Raw genomic sequence first — 22,461 nt, forward strand, 5'->3', positions numbered from 1 at the left:
TAGGAAAGATAGGGAGTCCAGCATCATAAATTTTGTATTGAATTTTTTCCAATTCTAAATTGAGAGGGTAAAATTGTAAAAATAACAACGTTTAGGGATATCTAGTTCCTGGATAAAACAGAGGAGATTCTGAGCCACTGAAATGAGCCAAGATGTTAATGTAAAATCTCCAAAGTCCATGGGTACCTGCAGATTTCTCTTGGTTTTTGTTTGTCTGTTTGTTTGTTTGTTTTTGTTTGTTTGTTTGTTTTTTGTTTTTTAATCCCCTCATGCTTAGAGCCCTCACCTGGGGGGCTGAACCCAAATAGAAGGTACCATGGAACACACTGGGTGTTCATCAGTACATCTATGGATTGCTATATTAGAAACCTATCCCCTAAATAGAAAATTAATTCTAAAAAATATAGTGATAAAAATATACTTGTACATAACCTTAAACATGTCCGCTTAGACTAATACCTATTTTAGGAGACATAACTCGGACATCCTCACGAATAAATTGGAACAATTTATTTCAAAACCATTCTACAGGAGCACAGCCCAATAGAACATTCTGCAACAATGGAAATGGTCTATATCTGTCCTGTCCAATAGTAGACTCTAGCTGCATGTGGCTACTAACCACTTGAAATGTAGCTATGGAGACTCAGAAACAATGGAATTTAACATTTTACTTAATTAGTTTAAATTTAAATAGCTACATGTGTAGTTACTGTATTGGAAAGTACAATTCTAAAAAGTAAAGACTTATTTATAACACATACCATAAAAATTTAAATATACCTGTTCCTCATATTCCCTTCATTTCTTTCCCTGGGTAGGAGAGTGAGGAAGGGGTTAGAGAGGGAAGTGTTGAGTCCAAATGTAAAATCATTTTCCATGTTTACCTGTCCCAAATTCAAGCTGTGTTTTGTTGACAAAATTTGGGAAGGTTGAAGAGTTGGCAGGCCTGTCTGTCCCCTTGCCTGCATGAATGTGTCAGCACCTCATTAATCTTGTGTTAAACTGTGAAGGCCCTTTCCTTCCCACTATGGGCCTGTTTTTAAAGGACACTTCAGTGCCCCCTCTGCATCTCACAGATTTTTAAAAAATTTACAAGTTCTGTAGATTAATTTCAGCTTATGTTTTATTTAAAGATATCTTCATCATTCACAAATTGGAATGAGAGAAATTATTTTGGGAAGCGGGAAGTTAAAATGTACTGTCGTGAGTTTTTGAGGAACATATTAGGTGTTTATTTTCTAGAAATTAAACGCATGAGGATTCTGTTTTATCCTTCTCCAATTTGAACTGAAACTTCAGTGAAATGATTCTGTCACACAGTGGTCTTGGTGATCCTTCTTTTGCAAAGAAAAAAAAACACATAGAGTGTGGTTGTTGTTGTGTTTTTTTTTTAACTTAACCGTTTTTGTCATTTTTGTTCAATGTAAGAACTAGATGACAACATCTTTAAACGATACTGAATATTTTAAGCCTAAGCCTGTAGCATTTTGTCTTACAGGTGCATGGTAAATTGTCATTGCTTTTTTTTTTTTTTCCTCTCTCAAGACAGACGTCTAGAATAACAACTTTCTGTATTTCCTGACACTGGAAACAGATACCGTTTGGGATTCCTTTTATAGTTTCTTCAGCTAACGACTCCAGTGACCACTCAATTGTGGTCTCGTAGTAAATCAAAAATTCTTTGAAAGACCCAGCTCTGTTATATAATTATAAATGTCCCACCTCCCTAACTAAAAAGAAAGTGAGTTTCTCTTGCCTTAAATAATATGGACTCTACGTTGGCACATAATACTTTTTGAAAATAAAAGAATGGACCACTTTCTTCTCTTTCTCCTCCTCCTCCTTTTAAACTACCCTACAATTGATGAGGCATACACATAATCTTCAGGCTGTGTCAGATCTGGTTGGTCAATCATGAAGAAAGAGAAAAACCACTTTGCAAACTGCTGCTTCAAGTGTACGCAGTCCTCCCATGAATGACTTGCCCTAGTTGGAATTTTGGTTTTCACAATTACTGAGGCCAAAACCCTGAGTCCCGGAATGGACTCTCAATTGTTTACTTTGTAGTTTAATAAAATGGAATTAAAAAATAAAATCAGGGGAAGATCTAGGTCTGGCCAGGAGTCAAGAAGAGGACCATGAGAGAGGGCCTCGTGGGAGGACCCCCAGAAGCCCTGTCCTTCAGTCATCCCTGGGAGACCCCAGGGTGGAATGACCACGTGTGTTGTTTCCTGACTTCCTCATCCGGGTCAGAACGACACTAGGGGCTTGATTTAAGGAGCAGGGCCTGGCGTCTACAGAACGGAGGGCGTGGAAGAAAAAAACGAACGAAAACTAATAACCAGGTTAAGGCAAATCAGATCAAGTCCAACCAACTCCACGGTACTATTGGGAGCAGCGTGTTCGCAGCCTGCATTTCACTGCCATCTTTGAGGCTGCGAGAAGGGGACTCCGCCATGTTTTCCCCAGTTGCGTTTAGGTCAAAGACGGCAACAGTGGAACTTTCAAGTATGGTTGGCGTCGGTGGGGTTGGGGGGCACTCCGCTAGGCTGGGCAGACAACAGGCAGGCTTCGGCCAAGACCCAGCGTCTTGCCCTCTGCTCAAGTCACGGGAGGAAACAGCGGCGTTGCACCAGACTCTAGAAGTCGGCGAAAAGGCTTCCTCAGAAACTGGGGCCTCAGTGTGTGCCAATCCTTGTAAAGCGTTTCACCTCTTCAGAGGCTAATGCCTCTCAAAACCAAGAACAATTAAAGCGAGAGTCTTTCCAAGCAACTGGGGAATTGAGCAAAATAAATCAGAAATCCTCAGCCTCGGCTCTGGAGGTTCGCCTCATTATGAGAGCAGATCTATTAGCCCTCTTGCCTTTGTCTTTCATTTCTCAAGTGAGGTGATTCTAATTAAATTAATCTGCATGTCAATCTATCGGTGATCAATCAAAGAGCCTGAGGTCCCCCCTATGCTGCAGGGTGCTTGCGGCTGACAGGGGCTGATAATGGAGGAAGAAATAAACTGTCGAGGAAAGTTAATTAGTCAACATAATAGGTGGATTAAACGGGAGCTGGCTGATTGCTGTTTCCCATGTCAAAGCATGAGGTGGGAGCTGAAGCTGCAATTACAGACAATTATTATATTTGGTTGTAAGAGGTCGCATGAATAAACATATCTCTGTGGGTTTCAGTTTTAATCCTCTTCCCCATTTAATATAAGGAGAAGTGTAGGTCATTTTTTTCTCATTGTTTTAGTCAAAGTTCTCCGAGAAAACACCTTTGCCTGTGTCCCTTCTGGCAAACTGGGTTCAGAGTCAGTTATGAGATGGCCAGGGTACCTGAATTACATCTTGGGCCAAAGGCACCATTTCTTTTTCTTGTTTTGTTTTGTTGTGTTTTGTTTGCTTGTTTTTGGCTTCGAAACACAGATCTAAGACCCTTCATTACCAATGATCTTTTGGGGAGGGATTGTGCTGTTGGTGGTAATGGGGGTGAGGGTGGGGGAGGGGGAAGGAAGTTTGGTCTGATTAATCGAAGTAATGTGGGAAGAAAAAAGTACAAGAAACACCAGAAAGACGCCCAGGAGGGAAAGCTGCATCCCAGGTCTCACTGAAACCTCTCTTTTTCATTTCTCTATCCTCTTAACCCTGACACAGTGGGGGGGGGGGGGGGGGGGATATTTTAAAGATTCAAAAGATTTTTATTTGCATGATCAACTGTGATATCTGCTTCAGTGTCTAAACTGAAGGGTAATTTAGGTGAAACACAACCACCGTTGTGTAAAAAAATATGCTAATAAAGATCCTCTTGTTAAAATTATGGTTAACAGTGTACCTTCTGCTGTATAACTATAAACTGTGCAATTTTACTTAAAACTGCATCAAAAGCGTTCCATGCCAAAGACCCACTCATCAATAGCTCCTCTTGTTAGACTTGTACAGCATAAGCACCAGTTATTATGTGAAATAGCTATGCAATTTTCTTCAGCTCCCAGCTGTTATTTATTTAACTTGAGTTTATTACCCTCCATGCTTTTATATTAAAATGTTCATTCATTTCTCTCTTCTGTCTCCAGGTCGTGGTGTCTACGACAGTCAATGTGGATGGCCATGTCCTGGCAGTCTCTGATAACATGTTTGTCCATAATAACTCTAAGCATGGGCGGAGGGCTCGGAGGCTTGACCCCTCGGAAGGTACGCCCTCTTATCTGGAACATGGTAGGCAAATCATTTTCATTGGTTGGCATTGCTACTTTAACTGTGAATCTATTTGGTTTCTTTCTTCCAACTCCACCACATTTTCTACTCTGTTTTGAATTTCAAATGTTCTATTGAACGTTATTGATACTAAGTATTGAAAGACAGGAAGACATCTTGGAGGCCCAGCCTTTCTTGTTGCACATCTCTCTACCCTGGAAATGGCTGATGCATCTTTCCTTCAGGTTGAGAGAGACCTGGGTCTCCAGGGAGACCTGGACCACTGCTTTATTTTCGGCTCCCACTTGACTGAAAAATAAAGGAAGGCCAAAGGAACGTCATAAATATTGTGATACATTTTGGGTTTATAACTGACTTGGTTGTTTAATGAACTCCACCATCTTTACAATCCTGCTGGTGTACCTCTGTAACTTCATATTGAACCTCATTTGGAGATAATGTCCAAAATCTAGGTCAGAGGCATTTTCTGAATTTGAAGCCCAAACTAAATGTCCCTCCTGTGCCTCGTGCATAATCTTCCCCTCATCAGCACATAATAGAGCCTGCTTTCTGTAGGTGGACTTTGTTTAGGTGAAATCACATTTGTCTTGAATTTGTGGCTAATCAGTGGTAGCTTTGAGAGGACTGGAGGAAACCAGATAAAAATTTGAATCAAGGAAAGTGAATACCACTCAAAGGAACCACGGGCTAGATTGAATGTACATCTGAATGTTTCTGTACTACACGTATATGTAATGTATTCTTCCTTCTGTCTGCTCATCCATCCATTGATAAATCCATCCACCCATCTGTTCATCCATTTATTTATCCATCTATCCATCCTCCATCCACCCATCCATCTATTCATCATTTATCCATCCACCCATCCAACCATCCATCCAGGAAACAATGATTGAGACTCTACTCAATACCAATCACCATGCTAGAATGTCTCTTATCTTCTTCAAGTTAAACTCTAAACCCATTTCTCTACTTCACTTTCTAGTTTGCTAGGTCAGCAGGATTGTTTTAAAAACACTACTGCACAAATTACCACCTGATTGTCTGATTTTTCCAAGGGCCGTGAGCCGTCCGTGATATAATTCATAAGGTAGAAAACCCCCTTCCCTGCCAGCATTCTAATTTAATAAAAATACCACTATCATTATTTTTGCCTGTTTTTTTTCCTGCACTTAAGGAATATACAAACTACTTTTTATTAATTAGCCAGATGTAACACTCTTCGAAGGGATTCTTCACCAGTTTTACAGTCTTTTTAAAGTAAACCATCATCTTTCAAAAGCCGCTTCTTTATGGTTTCATTAGTGCTGAGATGGATGGATATTACTTTTTTGCAGAAGGCCATTTGAAATACCTGCTCATGATTACATTCCTAGTTCCATTCCTTTACTTGAAATTATTCTGATCCTCACTTTATAGTAATATTGCCTTTTTAATACCCTTGGAGTCACTTAAGGCATTGTATTACTAGAAGTATTTAGAGGAAAGGAAGAGGAAAAACTAGGTATATACTCACTGGGCACAATTTGGAGAGCAGTGGCTTAAAAACTGAAGCCTTGTTTTTGACTGTGGCTGGTTAGTTACAATGGTTACTGCCCTGTCCAAGGACAGACTTGACTATCACTTTGAAATCTACCAGTCATGGGTTCATAGTTTCAAAATGTGCTCCAAGTGCAGACTACACCCAGCTCCCATTCCTGGCCTTGGGAAGTCAGTGACAGACCACATGACACCATGCAAATTGCAAATCATCCCTCTACTTGGTGGGGGGTGGGGGGGGGCGGGGAACACAAACCAACAGAAACAACCTGCTAGGAAAGACACTTCTAGAACATGGAGGTCAAGAACATTATTTTGTACTGTGATGTGGAGGAAAGACTCGACGTAAATTCAATTTTTAGTTTCACCTCTGACCTTTACGTGACCTTGAACAAGTCACCTTACTTTTGGGGATCCTTAGTTTTCTTCTTGGTAAAATGAAGGTGATGATCTGTAGGGGTAAAAAAACCTGTGTGCCTTGAGTGGGGGCAGGTCATGTACATAGGGGAAGTGGGCTGGGTGGAGACTGCAGAAGAAGGGCAAGTGTATGCTCTATTGTCCCACAGAGAGTTGTGGCCGAGGGGACTGAGGGCCCAGTGGGGCCAGATGTTCTAGTGTGGCAAGAACAAAAACTCCTGATTTTTAATTGTTGGTAACTAATTATAAAATTTTTAAACCTAGAAGGGAAGAAGGGGGAAATGCCACTTAGGAGGAATAGAGCCATAGACTAACAGTTTGAGATCTCTAGATCAAAATGTCTCTAGGCTTCATCCCAGCTCAAATATCCTTGCTTCTAGGTATACATATTAATATTTCAATTGGAATATCATACTATTCTAAGTTTTAAAGGCAATATTTTATTCTTCGGCTCCAATTTACCAGTCTACGAGTGGCTGTGTTATTATTAACATATTGTTCATGAAAATGATGACATTTCACTTGTTAATAAATGGTTAACCAACAGTGGGGATGTGGCCGTGTCCTGTCTTCTTCAGCTAGGGGGCTAGCTCTCACCAAAGCCTTACATTATTTCTCTCCAGAAGAATAAAAGGGTAGACACCTTGAAATTCTTTGTAATGACAATAACATGGAAATCTGCTTCTCTGCAGAATGAATCAACCAACCACACATAACCACCCACTCATTTAGACACTTCAAACTGATACATAAATATCTACTCAGCAAAGGATGACTATTGGGCTCTTTCATTGGGGATGTGTGGGAGTGGACCTAAATGCTAATGCATGTTGATTTGGGGGGTATGGTAATACTTTATCTTACCATTGAAAAATCCTGTTTGAAACTGTCCTGTTTAAAACTTCCAGAACCAAACCCCTAGTCCTTGGCTGCTCCAATCCTTCCTTCATCCCCACCTCAGACAGCCTCTGCACAGTGAGACTGCTGGCTATTTTCACCTTTTAGATGACCTGTAGGAGCCTTCATTTTTCCTCATTCTGGGCTTTTTACCATCTCATTTACAGGTAGCCTGAATTATTTTGAGCAACTCTGCACATCTCTATTTATATCCTGCTTGTCAGACGGTTGGAGGAAAGTTCCCTTTCGTAGCTCATGTTTCTGCATATAAGTAGAAATAGAGACCGTGCTTTACATTCATGCAGTCCTCCCTGTGTGACCCATGGACTTCCAAACCTCCCTGCTCAAATAACTGCCCCTGGATTTCAAGTGGGAGAGTTCACAAAGGCAAATTTATTTCACAGAATCTTTCATGGTCCAAAGAGAGTGAATCCTGGCATGCTGTAGCTCATGGTAATTGCTCTCCCTCATTTTTTTCTTCATTCATAAATACTGAGATTTTCTTTGGCTGAATATTAATGGGAGAGTTTAGACTAGTGAGTTTTCGTCTTTAAGCAGTAGCTTTATGGAAGATGTATGCTGTGGAGAGAGGTAGCTTCAGAAGGTTGCTACTCTCAGGGTTTCAATTTTTGAAAAAGCATAGACTTGGGGCCAAAGATGAAGAATTCTTGCCACCCATGGTAATGTACAACCCTAGCTTATGTGTCTGCCCTGTCTTCCCTTCATTTGGGCAAATTCCTGGGGACTGTATGCTGGGGATCGTTAAAGGCTTAGGGAGTGTTGATACTGTCATTATTGTTCTCTTGAGTTTCAGGTTGTGTTTACTTGAATTTAAGACCAATTGTGGCATCAGTTTCTCTATTCTTTCCCCCTATGGCAAAATGCAGTGCCCTCACAAAGCTATAGTGCAGGGACCCTGTCAGCTTGCATGCGCTAACACTTTATTATCTAATGATCTAATATGCAACAAGGCAAAGTGCCGGTGCTCATCATTCTGACACAGAATGCCGGGAGAAGTGACTAAATTACTTTATGTACCATTAGCGCTAGCAGCTATGGTGAACTCACCGGCAGCATTTATGCAAATGCCTGTGAATACACTCTAGTGGCTTTGTCAGAAAGCCTTCTGACAAGCAGTTTAAATGCTCATTTTTTTTAGGGGACATTTTTTTTTTTTTTGGCGTGCATGTGTTTTTATCCCTTCCTCCCTTCTCTTTGCCTCTATTCTCTCCCCTTTTTGTATGGTTGGAGGACATGCCTTCTCTGTGATCACTGGGAAATCTGAGCAGGTCAGAGAGCTCAGCTGATCATCAGTAGGCACCCTTTCTGGTTTTAAGGCCCCAACTGGTGTTTTGCATAGTTAGGTTTTTTTTTTTTAAATTGGTATGAATTTGTATAGTTATCATATGTATTTGAAAAATCAGTAAACCTATTAATCAAGAGTTTTTAGAAGGTGAACACTTTAATGTTAATGAGTTCTAACCTAAGATCCTACTTAGTTTCTTGGCTCAAATATAGATGATTTTAAATACCCATGCTTTTTAAAATTGCAAAACAGTTGAAATTTAGTTTTTGTAGGCATGAGATACAAATGAATTAAATTTCCCTTTAAAGTAATTCTACAGATAAAGACATGAAGTATAAATGTGCCAGGATCCCAGCATAAAACAAACCTAAACAAAAGTAGGGTTTGGTCAAACTAAAAACACTTTATAGAATAGAGAGTGGTAATAGAATCACTGGGCCCATCTCTTTGCTGTAATTACAGCGTTAGAGAAGTAGAATCAGATTTTCCCCACCACCAGTTAGTTCTGACCTCTCCATTGTAGTTTCCCTTTCCAGCTGTCCCTGACAATATGGTGTTATTCTTGCTCTTTAGCATTTGACCTTCTTTAATCCTTTTGCTCCAGACAGAAGCAGTTTTTGCTTCTGTTGGTTGCCCCTGGGTATCCAACCCCATTGACTCCCTGTGCCCAGCTGCACTTAAATTTGTTGTTTTATGGACATGTGGAGAAAGATGATTCAGGCTTGGGAAGATTACTCCAAATTGAGAGACAGCATGGAGCTTCCAACAGAAAGGAGAAGCCCCCTCTTCTCCCTTCTGTGTAATGAGGCCCTAAGAAGTGGCTAGTAAATATCAGCCAGATTTAACAGAGGGAGGATCGGGCTGTCTGAGGGAAGAGCTGGATTCCGGACCTGACTCTGTCATGAACTAGCTGTATGACTCTGGGCAGGTACTTTGCTTCTGTGGCCTCAGTTTGGTATGCATTCAACGAGAGCTGGGTTGGGTCATCTCTAGACCTTTTAGCATGCACAATTTTTGGTGCTCTGAACTGAAACTGTTGACACATGCCTCTCCTTGTCTGGAGGTGCCTTTGGAGAAACAGGACCTCAGGAGAACAAAGAAATCCACTGGATGTTTCCGGTATAGCACTTTCTTTGGATCTCCAGCCAAGGAATGAGGTCTCAGCTTACTTCGACTTCAAATCATTCCTTCTCCGTTCATTCATTCTAAGCATCCAGTACGTGACAGACACCATGCTGAGATACAGTAGCACAAGGCAGATACAGGCCCTGTCTCCACAGAATTTCTAACGTAAATAGAGAAGGAAGATATTTAAAACAATTTGCAACCAGCCCATGAGAGCTATGCATAAAAAGGGGGACCATAACAGGAGTGGGGTGGGGGGAAGTGAGGTGTCAGGGAAGCTTCTTTGAGAATATTACATTTTTGCCGAAACCTAAGAAAGAGCTGAGTAAGTTTTCACGAGGTAAAAGGGACAGAAACAAATTTCCAGGAAGAGGGGACAGCGTGTACACAGGCTATTTTGCTTAGGTGAGTTCAGGGAACCTAGAGGAGACTGGGATGACTCCTGTTGCTCCCTGTCACTGGGAGGATGGCAGGAGATGAGGCCACGGTGGCTGCTGAGGGCCAGATTATGCAGGCCCACATGAGACACTCAGGCCGTGGTTGTTGGCAATTGTGAAATGGTGTGGGGGGCCAAGCAGGGCTTTGATGAACTCATTTTCAATTACATGGACTCCTAGTGTGTCATGAAAGCCCAGGGCAAGATCACTCTGAGTTGCTTATAACTTTGCTCTTCCCTGCCGGCCCTTGGAAGCTCACCAGGGAGTTGGCTGTGCCTGGGAGCCGTCCCCCTGATCACTCCTCATTTTATCAATAGTGCAAGTGTTCAAAATAGGAAGAAAGTCAAACATTTTGAGAGTTCTTTTTCCAGATGGTTTTGGCTTATCGATTTGCTTTTTGCATAAGTAGCTTAGAAAGAATTTACCTATTGACTACTGTTGAACTTACAGAGACTTTTTTAAGGCCTTCAGAATGGAGGGCTGCTGTGTTACTTGGCTATGAAATGTATATTATTTGTCTAACCCCACCAAACTAAAATTGAATGAGTGAAAATAAACTAAACAATGAAGAGAAGGCATACTATCCCAAATTTCTCTCTTCCTCTCCCACTGTGGTCAATGGGTGAGTGACAGCTCATGCCAAGTGAAGGGCCACTGACGTATAAAAGGTCATCCAGTGCATCCTGTCATTTTCCAGATAAGGAAACTGAGACCTAGCAAGGGGATGTAATCTTCTCACATTCACATAGATAGTTTCTGTCAAAATCTATTTGGTGCTCTTTACCCACAGTATGCTGGCAGGCAAGTGTGAATTCAGGCGGCACACAGCTTTATAGTCATTGGGTTACACAAGACATTGGAGGACTTGGAGTTTACTCCTGATGCCTTTACAGTTCAGGTTGCTATCAGCTTGCAGGGGTCTCTCTGGGATTCCAAAGATCATGAAAGATACATCTCTCTAGCTTCCTGACAGAAATGCACTTTCAAAACATGAGGGCCAGGTATGAAAGATGCAGACAGAGCTTTACACTTAGACAGTGGCCCTTCATATGACTGGTTTTGGTGAAGAACTCCAGTCAGGCCCACTGAGGGAAAAGCATTTTGGTGAAGGGTCCAGGTTACTGTAGATAAATATTGATGTCATGCTTTGTTACTTAGAGTGGCACATTACATCTTATCAATTGATTTTCCTACTTGAAAAAGAAAGACAGATGAATGGACAAACATTAGGGCTAAGAATATCCAGATGTGTCATAGAATAGAGCTCATAGGCCCCAGATTTTCAAGCATCAAATCAGGCCTTTTTCTTTGAGCAGTGGGGAAGTAGCCTTTTGTCCTCCCTCACAATAAAAAATTACGTGGCAAGAAGTCAAGATAATGAATGAAGATGTTAAGTGGAGACTGGTTTTTCAGTGTATATCCAGAGTAATCCATAAAGTGGGTAATGCCAGAAATCCTAACGTTGGCGACTTGATAGCCAGCAAGCTCGGGGTCAGGCAGATGAAAGAGTCTTCAGGAGCCACAGGTCACTGACAAGCAGGTGATCTGTGTTATTCTTAGTTGAATCTGACACTACCCATGGCACTAATGGGAAAGGAGAAATAATGCTGAGACTTTGCTCCTCTGCTTAGTGGTGACCAGGCCAAGTGGCAATGTGTATTATTATTATTATTGCTGTTGTTATTTGCTATTATCAGCTAACACTTATGGAACATTTACTCTGTGCCAGTACTGTGGTAATTATTTGACTTATCAAGTCCTCCAACAAATCTGATGAACTATAACAATTACTATTCTCATTTTATAGATGAGAAAACTAGGGTTTAGAGAGGGTCAGTAACTTACCCAATGTCACAAAACTAATTAGAATCGGACCTGAGACTTGACCCCTGGTCTGCCTAACCACATAGCCTCTGCATAATAATAGTACTAAGAATAATGACAGTAACCCGCAGTGAGTCCTTACTATGCCAGGCACATAGTAAGAGGCACCCCTTGTAAAGATGAGGAAACCGAGATTAAAGAGAGGCTAAGTTATTTGCCCAGAGTTGCACAGCATATAAGAGGTATATCTAGAATTCAAATCCAGAAAGCCTGACTTTGGAGTCTGTACTTTCAATTACTTGCTCTGTATATAATGCTAAAATTCTTTCCATCTCTTATTCCACTGTTCTTTTTCTCAGTACAAGGAAGGTAATTATGCTGGTATCTTAAATAGACCTTTCAAAAGTTAACTCAGAGAATATCTTCTTCTTTTTCTTAATGGCATACTGTGTATGTTTACCTTATAGCTTATTTTCCTTCAGTAATAACCTATTTTTTTCCCATGGCTATTCCACATTCTGCTAGTCAAATAAAAAAAAAATGCTGATTTTGTTTGATGACTAGTATGTTTTCTATGGGGTTGGCAAGATAAGAAGGAGACTGGTAATATTTTATTTATTTGTAAGGATGTTCTAACTCATCTCTGTAGAAATCATTTGTTGACCATATGGGCTTCCTGGCATGTATACAAGGTAGAGAAAAAGGAGACCAGAGGAATACTGTGAGACTGTGAATTAAAAGGCTGTTGGGATACTAACAGCCTCCTTGTTAGGGGACTGAAGGGCTGCTAAACCTCATGCAGCAAATAACATGGGAACATGATATAGATTTGGGGAGGCTGTTTTCTTAGATGAATTTCTTGACAAACCTATCAACTTTGGGAGACGTCCAGTATTTGGTATTTTGAATGACCTAATAAATGAGTGAGCCACATCTAACTTATTTTAATAAGCCCGGAGTGTAGGGAAGAGCATGGTGGGAGGCAGGGAGTGGTGCTTGCTGCTTATATGTTGGACCGAAATGACAGAACTTTTGTAAACCTAATTGTTTTATCTTATGTTTGGATACAAAATCATCATAATTCCAGTTGTGCTTATTTGCATGACTGATTATTCCAAACTAAGGGCCTCTTTCTACTTACTTGTCATAGGACCTTCTCTGACTTGAGAGTATCAGAGGATTCAAGGGATATGAACATGCAAATGAAAGCATTTGTAATCTGTCATCAATCTTATTAAGATGAGATATTTAGGGTCAGTGGCCAGGAGTGGGTTTGAAACATTTTTGTTTGAACATTTTCAGTTGCGCATTCAGAAACAAAAATAGAGCCTGCCTCTACCTTTCAACCTTGCTACGTGATCTCAAATATGTATTTTGATTTCTTTGGATCTCAGTTTCCACATCAATTAAAGGGGGAGTTTGGTAGCTTCCTTCAAGTCCCGATGATTTGTTATTTGAATCCAGCTATTTCTGTTGAGAGGTCTCCTATCTCCTAAGGTGTTACACATACACTTCCTTGGTGAGTGGCCACCAATACCAAGGTGATGGTCATTTTACAGGATAGATACAAGGCCAACTTCTCTTCACCTTGAGCATTTCTCTAAGAGATCAGCAGTGGGTTCCAGGAGGCCTGGAAAAGCCCAGAGTGTAGCATACACAACCGCTAGGTAGCTCTCACCTGATGACGTTCTTCTCTCTGAATTTCTTCAGCTGAGATGGTAGTGTCGAATCCACTTGATGGTTAGCAGTGAGCTTTTAGATTAGGTTTCCCATGCAGTCTGTGAGATGATTTTAGGTGATGGGGATAAAACATTAAAAAAATTTTTTTTTCTAAATAGTTGCAGGTCTATCTTGATGCATAAGCAAGCAAGCAAACAAACAAACAGAAATACAGCACTCCAAAGTTGTGATCTTAGCTATTACTGCTCAGGGCAAGACTGAATTAAAGAAAAAGAAAGTCAATCTAGACAAAAATAGCAGCTAGATCAATTAATTAATATTAAGTAGGTCATAATGTACGTGGTATTAGTATGGAGCAAAATCAGGACTGAAGTTTGGGAAACTGTTTTAGAGGGCTTAAGCGTTGGGGAAGTAATAATTCTTTCAAGTCATCAGGAAACAGAGTAGGACCCTGGGAAACATAATTTTTTTAAGAATCAAAAAAAATTTTTTTTAAAGAAAACTTTTTAGTTCAATTTACCATTAGAATAGATACAATGTCCTTGTAGGATTTTGAAAATCAAAATGTTTCCCAAGCTGTTAACTCTGTTTTTATTTTTAAACAAGTGGTGTCTACATGTCAGAGGGCAGAAATTAGTGTGGAAAGGAGGATTTGAGTCAAGGGAGAGAATCAGCCAGGGTCCACCCAGGCAGCACATTATGATAATATATACGGAACCAGCTGGACACTGAGCAAAGCTGACATTGTGTTGTCAGGGGCAGAATCGGCCATCAATTTCCGAGATAGAATTTGAGTTCAAATGACAGAAAGAGCAGCAACTGTGTTGAAACTGATGCATGGGGGAGGGGCTGGGTAGGCAGGAACCAGCCAGGCCTAAAGACAGGAAGTGCTGGTACCTCCGGAAGGGGGTGGCTCTGTTTTCTCATCTGGCTGCTACCCTTCCTTCTAACCTTAACATCTGTCAGCAAGATCCACCTGGGCCTTTGCATGATTAGAGCCACTGTAGGGGGAGCTTACTGGTGCTAATTTTAGCCCCCATGAGCATAGAGTGCCTGCTGCAGGACCGCGGGCCAGATCAGCTTAGGAAAATTAGGAAAACAGATTCCAAGGAGCTGCTGCTTACCCATTTAGGAAGTTCTATGTTGATGTAGTGGCGATTGTTAATAATGACTGAAAGAGTTTTCAACTTTTAAACTATTCTGTTTTGTTCCTTAATATCTTAACGACCCTGATGATTCTTCTTTTGTTCATTCTCTCCTTCATTCAGGCATTCAGTCTTTCATCTATTTAACATATGTTTACTGACTGCCTATTGTATTAGACATTAGGGATGCAGAGGTGAACAAGACAGGGGCAGCCTTTTGAGGTATATAGTTGTGTGTGAGTGTGTGTGTGTGTGTGTGTGTGTGTCTATGTTAAGCCAATAATTACAAAAAATAATTAATTTAGAATTACTTAAATTGCAATGATAGTACGCACTATAAAAGAGAAATACAAACTGCTAAGAGAGGTTTAAACAAGGGGATTCAGCCAAGTGTGACGAATAGAAGGACACTTAAAATTTAAAACACAAATGAGTAGCATTTTGTCAAGCAAAGAAGAGAGAGCATTTTTGGCAGAGGGGAAGCATGTCCAAAATACCATGTGGAGACACAATATTAGAAGCTTGGGAGAGGGCTAATAGGGAAGGTGAGTTAGCTCAGAGATCCATTTTTGAAAAAATAAATTTGAAAATTTCTTATAGGTTGGTTTCTCTTTGACTTGGAGATATGGGTCCAATGCATTTTCCTAATGAGTTAACAGGCTACTAGAACTCTTTGCCCAAGTAAATGCTAGATTTTAGGCCACTTTTTTGAGTGATGATGATTTTGCTGTTATGATACCAGCCTTTGAGCATTTATTACCTGTCAGGTTCAGTGCTCAGCCCTTTGTATCATCTCTTTTTTAATACTCTTAATCACCATAGGAGGGCACTGCTAATATTCTTCCCATTTAGCAAACAAGGGAAACTGAGGCCATCCTTCAAACATTTGGTTGTGGCCAAACAGAAAAAGAGTTAGGTTTTTGCATCTGTAGCATTTGGACCTCCAAGTAGCTGACATAAGGCGGTCATCACCACTGCTCTTTCCCACTGTTTAGTCAATGCTAATCTCCTCACATTGGACTTCAGAGGTGGAGAGAAATTCTCCTGCTATTTGATCATGTAATATAATTCCTGCTTCAATTGAAGCAAATTCACAACGTTACTCAAAGGCAAATTGAAAAGCCAGATCTGTGCTAAATCCCCAGGGCATGTTAGTTGGCATGTGCAGTGATATATGGGAAGGTGCTTTTCTGGGTTAAGATAAAAAATCCTGGTATCACGTCACGCTATCAGGCACCCCATCTTAATCTCCTTGTGCCAGCCCTGCAACTTGAAATACTCAGTGGACAGAAATGAAACTTTATAGAAATTAGGTGAACATCATCCTTATCAGATGAATATGATGCCATCAGCATGATTTTAGCATCTTCAGAAAAAAGAGATTTACCTGGAGAGGAGCAAGAAAGAGTCTGAGATGTGGATTGTAGGACTTTTCTGCTAGTCTGCCTTGGGCAAGTTGGCTGGGAGATGACCTAGTAATTAAAGTCCTGCTTAAACGTATGCTGGTCAGTCATAGTAGAGGCACCGACATGGGAAACCAGACGGTAACCAGAGAAGGAAAAGAAAAGTGAAACACAAAAGTAACACTCTGGAGCCCACAGGGTGCAGAAATAGATCTGAATTGGATGAATACTTATCTGACCACTAAGCATGAAAGCGAAACCCAAGTACTAATATATTTTTATCCCAATCTGTGAAATTAATCAATATTTTATATGTGAACATATGCTGCTATGTTGCTGGCTTATGTAATTGACAGTTGCAATCAGTAGGACACCAGTTGTTCAAACCCACATTTTTCACCCGTAGTTCTGGGGAGACATGCAGCAGGAGAATGCAGGGAATAGAGGCACAGACAATGTCAGATTTGGAGCTTCTTCTCAAGTTTCTCTCATTGTCTTCAGGGCAAAGTAAGAAAAATTTCAAGAGACAGGCATATGTAACCAATAAAAAATAGCAATAGACTTTGGCTGTTATTTGGAAGAATGGTTAAAATTAATGTGGTTGGCACACATTGAGAAGTTTAATTCTTTATTATTCTTTGTCTTCTTTTTGAGCACAGGTGGGAAGCCAACAGATACTGAACCCCTACTTTGTGCAGAGCCCGAGGCAGATGTTTTTAGGTATATTATGTCTAGGACTGTGGATGAGGGGACTGTGTCCCAGCAGTTCCCCGGTATTTTATCATTTCTTTTTTTTTTTATGTTTATTCATTTTTTTTTAAATTTTTTTTTCAACGTTTATTTATTTTTGGGACAGAGAGACACAGCATGAACGGGGGAGGGGCAGAGAGAGAGGGAGACACAGAATCGGAAACAGGCTCCAGGCTCCGAGCCATCAGCCCAGAGCCTGACGCGGGGCTCGAACTCACGGACCGCGAGATCGTGACCTGGCTGAAGTCGGACGCTTAACCGACTGCGCCACCCAGGCGCCCCTATGTTTATTCATTTTTTAAGAGACAGAGAGAGACAGAGTGTGAATGGGGTAGGGGCAGAGAGAGAGGGAGACACAGAATCTGAAGCAGGCTCCAGGCTCTGAGCTGTCAGCACAGAGCCTGACACAGGGCTTGGACTCACAAACCGTGAGATCATGACCTGAGCCAAAGTCAGACGCTCAAATGACTGAGCCACCCAGGCGCCCCAGTATTTTATCATTTCTTAGGGGAGAAGGAAAATAGAGTTTTGGTCATTCTTTGCTAAAATCTTCTGGCTGAATCATCAAACCAGCTGTACCTTCTAGTAACTAGTATGTGCAACAAAAAATAAAGTCAGACATCAGATTCTTCTACCTTTCAACTTTGGCAGAATCCTAGAAACTCTTCTTGATTTGGTTAGCTAAAGCCTGTGGAATTCAATCAATGTTGCTCAAAAGAAAGAAAAAAAAAGTTGGGGAAAATGTTATTAAGGTACTGTTTTAGGATAACGTATTTAACCAGTAAACTTTTATTATTTTCTTTGTATGTGAAAAATTCTATAATGAACACCATTGAGATGGATAATGTCCAGATTGGAAATGAAACTTAAGGGGACTTGCTCTACATTTAAAAATGTAAGTTCTTAAAGTGCTGCTACAGTTATATCTTATGTCCAAACTCTGACTGTGTGTTTAGCAGCCCAACTTGTAACAATAGAAAAGCTTCTAAGCCTAGAAACTGGAATATTTCCAGTGTTCCTGTGTTTAAATTGGCACCTGTGGTATTATATTAGGATGCCATTTTTTGAACTTGGAAATAGAAGAAGGTAGAGAGAGATTTTACTATAATTCATATGTGGGGCTGAGTCTTAGGGGGAAAATAACTTTGCTTGGAAATAGAGTAGTAATATTCTGTAAAGTTAATAAATATCTACACTCTATCTTGGGAATAGGAATTGCACAACTAAGATTTTATGGGACTTTGGCTGTAGTATTTACATGGTTGAAGTGAATGCTTTAGCCAAACTGAGCAGAAATTTCAGATAAATACCAAAATTGAAAGGTAGTTGGGGTGTTTTAAATATTTGACTTTATCTACAAATGTGGACTCTCAAAGTTTCAAGTTCAAGTGAGTCTCTTAAATTCAGTTACCTCATTTGTAAAGTATAATTTAGAATAACATCTGCTTGCCTGCTACTCAGGGTTGATATTAAGAATAATTGAGATGGGCAAACCCTTTGAAGGCTTAACAATGCTAGTTAATTGTCAGGCATTGGTTAAGTGCAGAATACTGTGTATCCAGTTTGTGAGTGAATGAGGTCCCTGCTTGCAAGGGATGTATTGACTGTTAGGTTGATTTGCATACATATATGCCGTCCCAGGTTTACATATACAAACATATATACCAGGATAAAAGTTCAAGGAAAAGTGTAGTTAGTGATGAATGAATGGAAAAGACATAAGAAGTTCACTAAACAGTTGGTATTTTGTAGCCTGGGATAGGAAGAAACAGCTTCATGCAGAAGACCAGCCTTTATGAAACAGTACTGTTTGGGTAAAACCTTCCTGAAAAAGAAATGGTGGAATGATGCAAAGCATGTTTGGAAACCGTGAATTCGGAGGGCCTGTCATGATCATCTTCATTTTCTTTTTCTTTACATTCCTTCTTCTGCAACTCCTCATCTTTTTCATTCTGTCTCACATTTATTTATTGCTTACTCTGTGCAGAGCTCTGTACACGTGGATTAGCTTATTTAAACCTCACAACAACCTCATGAGGTGAGTTCTCTTATAACTGTCATCCCCAACTAAAGTGATAGAAACTGAGGCTTGAGAAAAGTAATTTACCCAAGCTGGTAAGTGTTGAAGCTGTAATGTGAGCTGAGGCCTCCTGAATCCAAAGCCATTGGCCCCAACCGCTGCCAAGTCCTGCTTCCAGTTTGGGAGAGATGGAGAATGAGGTTGGAAGGGGAGAACTGGCCAGACTCAGGAGGGTGGACTTGATCCCATAGGCTAAGGAGAAACAACAGAAAGCTTTTGAGCACAGCAGTAACATTTCGAAAGCTGGCATCTGAGGAAGGTTAATCTGGGTTTTGGTATGTAGACGAGATTTAGCACATAATTAATAACCTGATAGTAGAAGTGAATTACAAACGGGCAAGTATGTTTGCTTTTTGCAGTCCAGATTGAACAGCCCAGACCCCAAAGAGTAATTTTTGAGGAAGTTGAGTCAGTCAACATGGAGTTCAAATGGAAGTGGAGTTCCCACTCTACTTTACTCTTCTGTCTGGATACATTTGATGATACACATTCCGGTGCTTGTGACGTCATTGATCATCACCACGGAAACATCTGTGCTATAACAAACACTGGAGTGCAGCGTCACTGAATGTGTCAGGGAGGAGAGGAAACTGGCTCAAAATGATAAGGCTCTCAATAATAAAAATTCAGTCAAATACGTTAGCAGTAGCAGCCTTGGTCGTGTGGAGAAATATAAGCATTACTATTCTGAAAAGCACAGAGCAGGAATTGTGCATTACTAAAGGTTGGGCAAGGTTGATTTTGAGATGCTGCTCACATTCAAAACACCGTTTCTTTAAAAAGTCACTATCTATGCTGTCTTGCATGATGACAATAGAAATCCTTCAGGAGCAGGGAGCTCGTCTCTCAAACTGCTTATAGAAAATCTTCTACATAGCAGAGGAAGGCTAGCTGGGGACTTTTATGTTGTTATGGGAGAGGCCTTTAGCAATCAGAAGCAGAATTGGCATTGGTGGTGGTTTGTGTTTATTGTTTGATGAGTCAGTGGCAGTATTAGTTGTGTAGTTGCAGAAATTAATAACTGAAAGGTGATTCTTGGTCCTCCAAAAATACCGAATTTATATGCTGGTGGATCAGATCATGGACTGAATCTAGCTCTAAGCCATTTTTAGGTTTGGTTGGCATGGTGCTTTAAGAAACTATGTATTTGTTGTTTTACAATTGAAAATAAAGAGAGTTTACCTAAAAATCCAGATTTTCAAATTCTTTTTATATTCAGAAGAGCTGGTAATGTTGGACCTACATTTTCAAATGGCAGCACTTAGGTCAAACTGAGAAGTTGTGTCCCTTTTGGGTGGGGTATACATTCTACAGTTTAGCCACAAACCCCACCTTTCCTATTGTGTTGTCCGTAGCCCATTTGATTTACTTACCTTTCTGCCTGGTCCTGTGAGCATTTGATTTTGTGGTCATTGTTGAAGGGGGTAGAGATTAATTATTTCTAGCACAGTTCCTGGTATATGGATGGCACCTCATATGTATGTAACTCTGATTGTTCTTTATCAGTTACAGGGTCAGTTATTTAAATTTGATCCTTAGATCAACGCTGTCCAATAGAACTTTCTGTGATGATGGAAATGTTCTATCTCTGTGCTGTCTGATGTGATAGTCACTAGTCACATATAGCGATTGACCACTTGAAATGTGGTTAGTATGACCAAGAAAATAATTTTCTATTTTTATTGAATTTTAGCTAATTACAAATTAAATTTCAATAGTAGCATATGGCTAGTGACTACCATATTGGGCAAAGCAGATTTCAGTAATGACATTGAACATCCTGTCCTTGCTTACAACAAAATGTGGAGAATAGATACTAGGGCTGTGTGTGTGAGTGTTCATTTTACAAGAGATTACTTATAGTGAGCTTCATCACTTAGGATCACCTACCTCCTGAAAGGAACCCCCCCTTTTATCAGTTGACTATAATTCTTGTCAAAAACATATGCCAAAGACGTATGTTTTATAAGATGTTATATGTACATTTGGACCAATATACGTAAGTCATCTTAAGCTCAAATGCAAGGTTTCACTGCTCTCTTCCTCTGGCTGTCCAGTTAAGGGTACTGTGCAAACATAATAACTAGACCTGTGTGTGGAAAAGCCTGAAATTTTTGATGAGCTGCTGGCCCCTGCAATACATGATGGCATAGAGCCAAGATCCAGTGTTACCAAGGGGATTATGGAAAGCTGGTGGATCCCTGCCCTTCTAGACTGCTAGAAGGATCTTACATTCTTAGGACTCAGGCTCCAAAGGTTGCAGTCTCTTGCGTTTCCATCACAAATCTACACTGAGCACATCTAACGATCACATTGCCTAAACCAGCCACAAAGTAGGATGCTAAAAGATCCTTCTTTTATGCAACTTATTCATTCATTTGCATGCTGTTTGCTTCGCTGAGCCCAGCAGTCACAGCCCTCCCTCTTCCTTTGTCACAGGGTTGGAAACCCCAGAACCATCTATCAGAGCTCTGGCTTATTGGTTACTCACTGACCTCTGTCCTGAGACTTGCCCAGTCAACTTTTCCAGCTGAAAAATAAGTAACTTCACTTCTTCTGGGGATGTATGCACGAGGACAAAATAGTCTGTTTCATTCAAGATGAAGCTCTGAATTACAAACCCCATCCCCTAAAAAAGCCATCTTAAAACATAGAAAACCTAGTGAAAATGATAGAAATGGCTGTTGTAGCTAATTTTATCAAATGATGACTAATACCAATCCTCTTGTAATGGAAAAAAAAATCCCATACATGAATATATTCTGCTTGGATCATTCATCCAGTCGGAAGGATATCTCATCTCTTCTCGTAGTCAGGTTCTGCAGAGAGGATACCAAGTCTTCCTTTTCTGTCTTTATGGGCAAACATTAGTGTAAACCCCTACTTTGACAGTGCATTGAATGAGTCCTAGAATTCAATAGGAGGAAAAAGACAAAACCCTTTAACAATGATGACAAAAGATCCTACATGGTTTTAAATTCCTTCTTGGGAAAATTCTTTGTAAAAATGTTTTCTAGGAAAAGACCAAGCTGATATCAACTGAGACTAACTAATGAAATGTTAAATTATCTGCACACAGATACGTTTTTAATGTTGAGTTTAGTCCGGGTCCCAGACACAAGGAGGCTAAAAATTCATATTCAGATAAGGAAAGGCAAACCTTGGCGAACAGATGGAGCAGAGTTCAGCATAAAGGTTTAATCCTATCAGGCCGATTCCTGTATGGCCATCTGGATAATCCGGCACACGCATTCAAGGCCTGTTAAAAATACGACTCCAGCCAAGATTAACATCACAGATTTTCCACTAGACTTGCTCATATTTGACTTTATGATTTTCCAGGCCCAGGAAGATTGCCTGCGAATAAGGACTCGAGTATTCCTTGAAGAAGCACTTACATGTTTTTTTTTTCTTTTTTTTTTTAACCTGAAAATTGTTTTCTCTTTTCACAATATTGGCTGTCCAGTTTTGGAAAGTTATTTTCATTTTCCTTTCTTCCCTGGCTTTCATATCTAGAACTTTTCTTACAACAGGATAATAAGGAGAATTGGGCTAAAAATAATTTTGTGCATAAAAGTTCTCCTTGTCAGGAAGAAAAGAGTTATTTACTTATTGTATAATCAGAGGCAAGTGAATTTACTATTGTTGAA

General features: G+C 40.3%; 1 protein-coding gene and 1 long non-coding RNA gene across 21 annotated transcripts in view; one reads left to right on the forward strand and one right to left on the reverse strand.

Annotated features, from left to right (window-relative positions):
• Positions 1 to 22,461, forward strand: part of EBF1 (EBF transcription factor 1) — a 391,187-nt gene that overhangs the window by 259,501 nt on the left and 109,225 nt on the right. For 11 of the 19 annotated variants that reach the window (XM_045036233.1, XM_045036235.1, XM_045036246.1 and 8 more), the window contains exon 8: positions 4,067 to 4,208. In XM_045036233.1, the coding sequence (XP_044892168.1) occupies positions 4,067 to 4,208 (142 nt within the window). The remainder of the gene's footprint in view (positions 1 to 4,066; positions 4,209 to 22,461) is intronic. The other 8 variants (XM_045036241.1, XM_045036242.1, XM_045036258.1 and 5 more) reach the window with 1 other exon arrangement.
• Positions 4,208 to 19,314, reverse strand: LOC109503447. Of its 2 annotated transcripts, XR_002745257.2 has the most exons (4): positions 19,121 to 19,314; positions 18,839 to 19,003; positions 13,432 to 13,531; positions 4,208 to 4,496 (listed from the first exon to the last, which is right to left on the reverse strand). It is a non-coding gene; the product is annotated as an uncharacterized LOC109503447 (long non-coding RNA). The 2 variants fall into 2 exon arrangements; XR_002162421.3 differs by having other exon boundaries at positions 18,839 to 19,314.

The sequence above is a fragment of the Felis catus genome, chromosome A1, assembly GCF_018350175.1.
Source record: "Felis catus isolate Fca126 chromosome A1, F.catus_Fca126_mat1.0, whole genome shotgun sequence".
Taxonomy (NCBI): Eukaryota; Metazoa; Chordata; class Mammalia; order Carnivora; family Felidae; genus Felis; species Felis catus.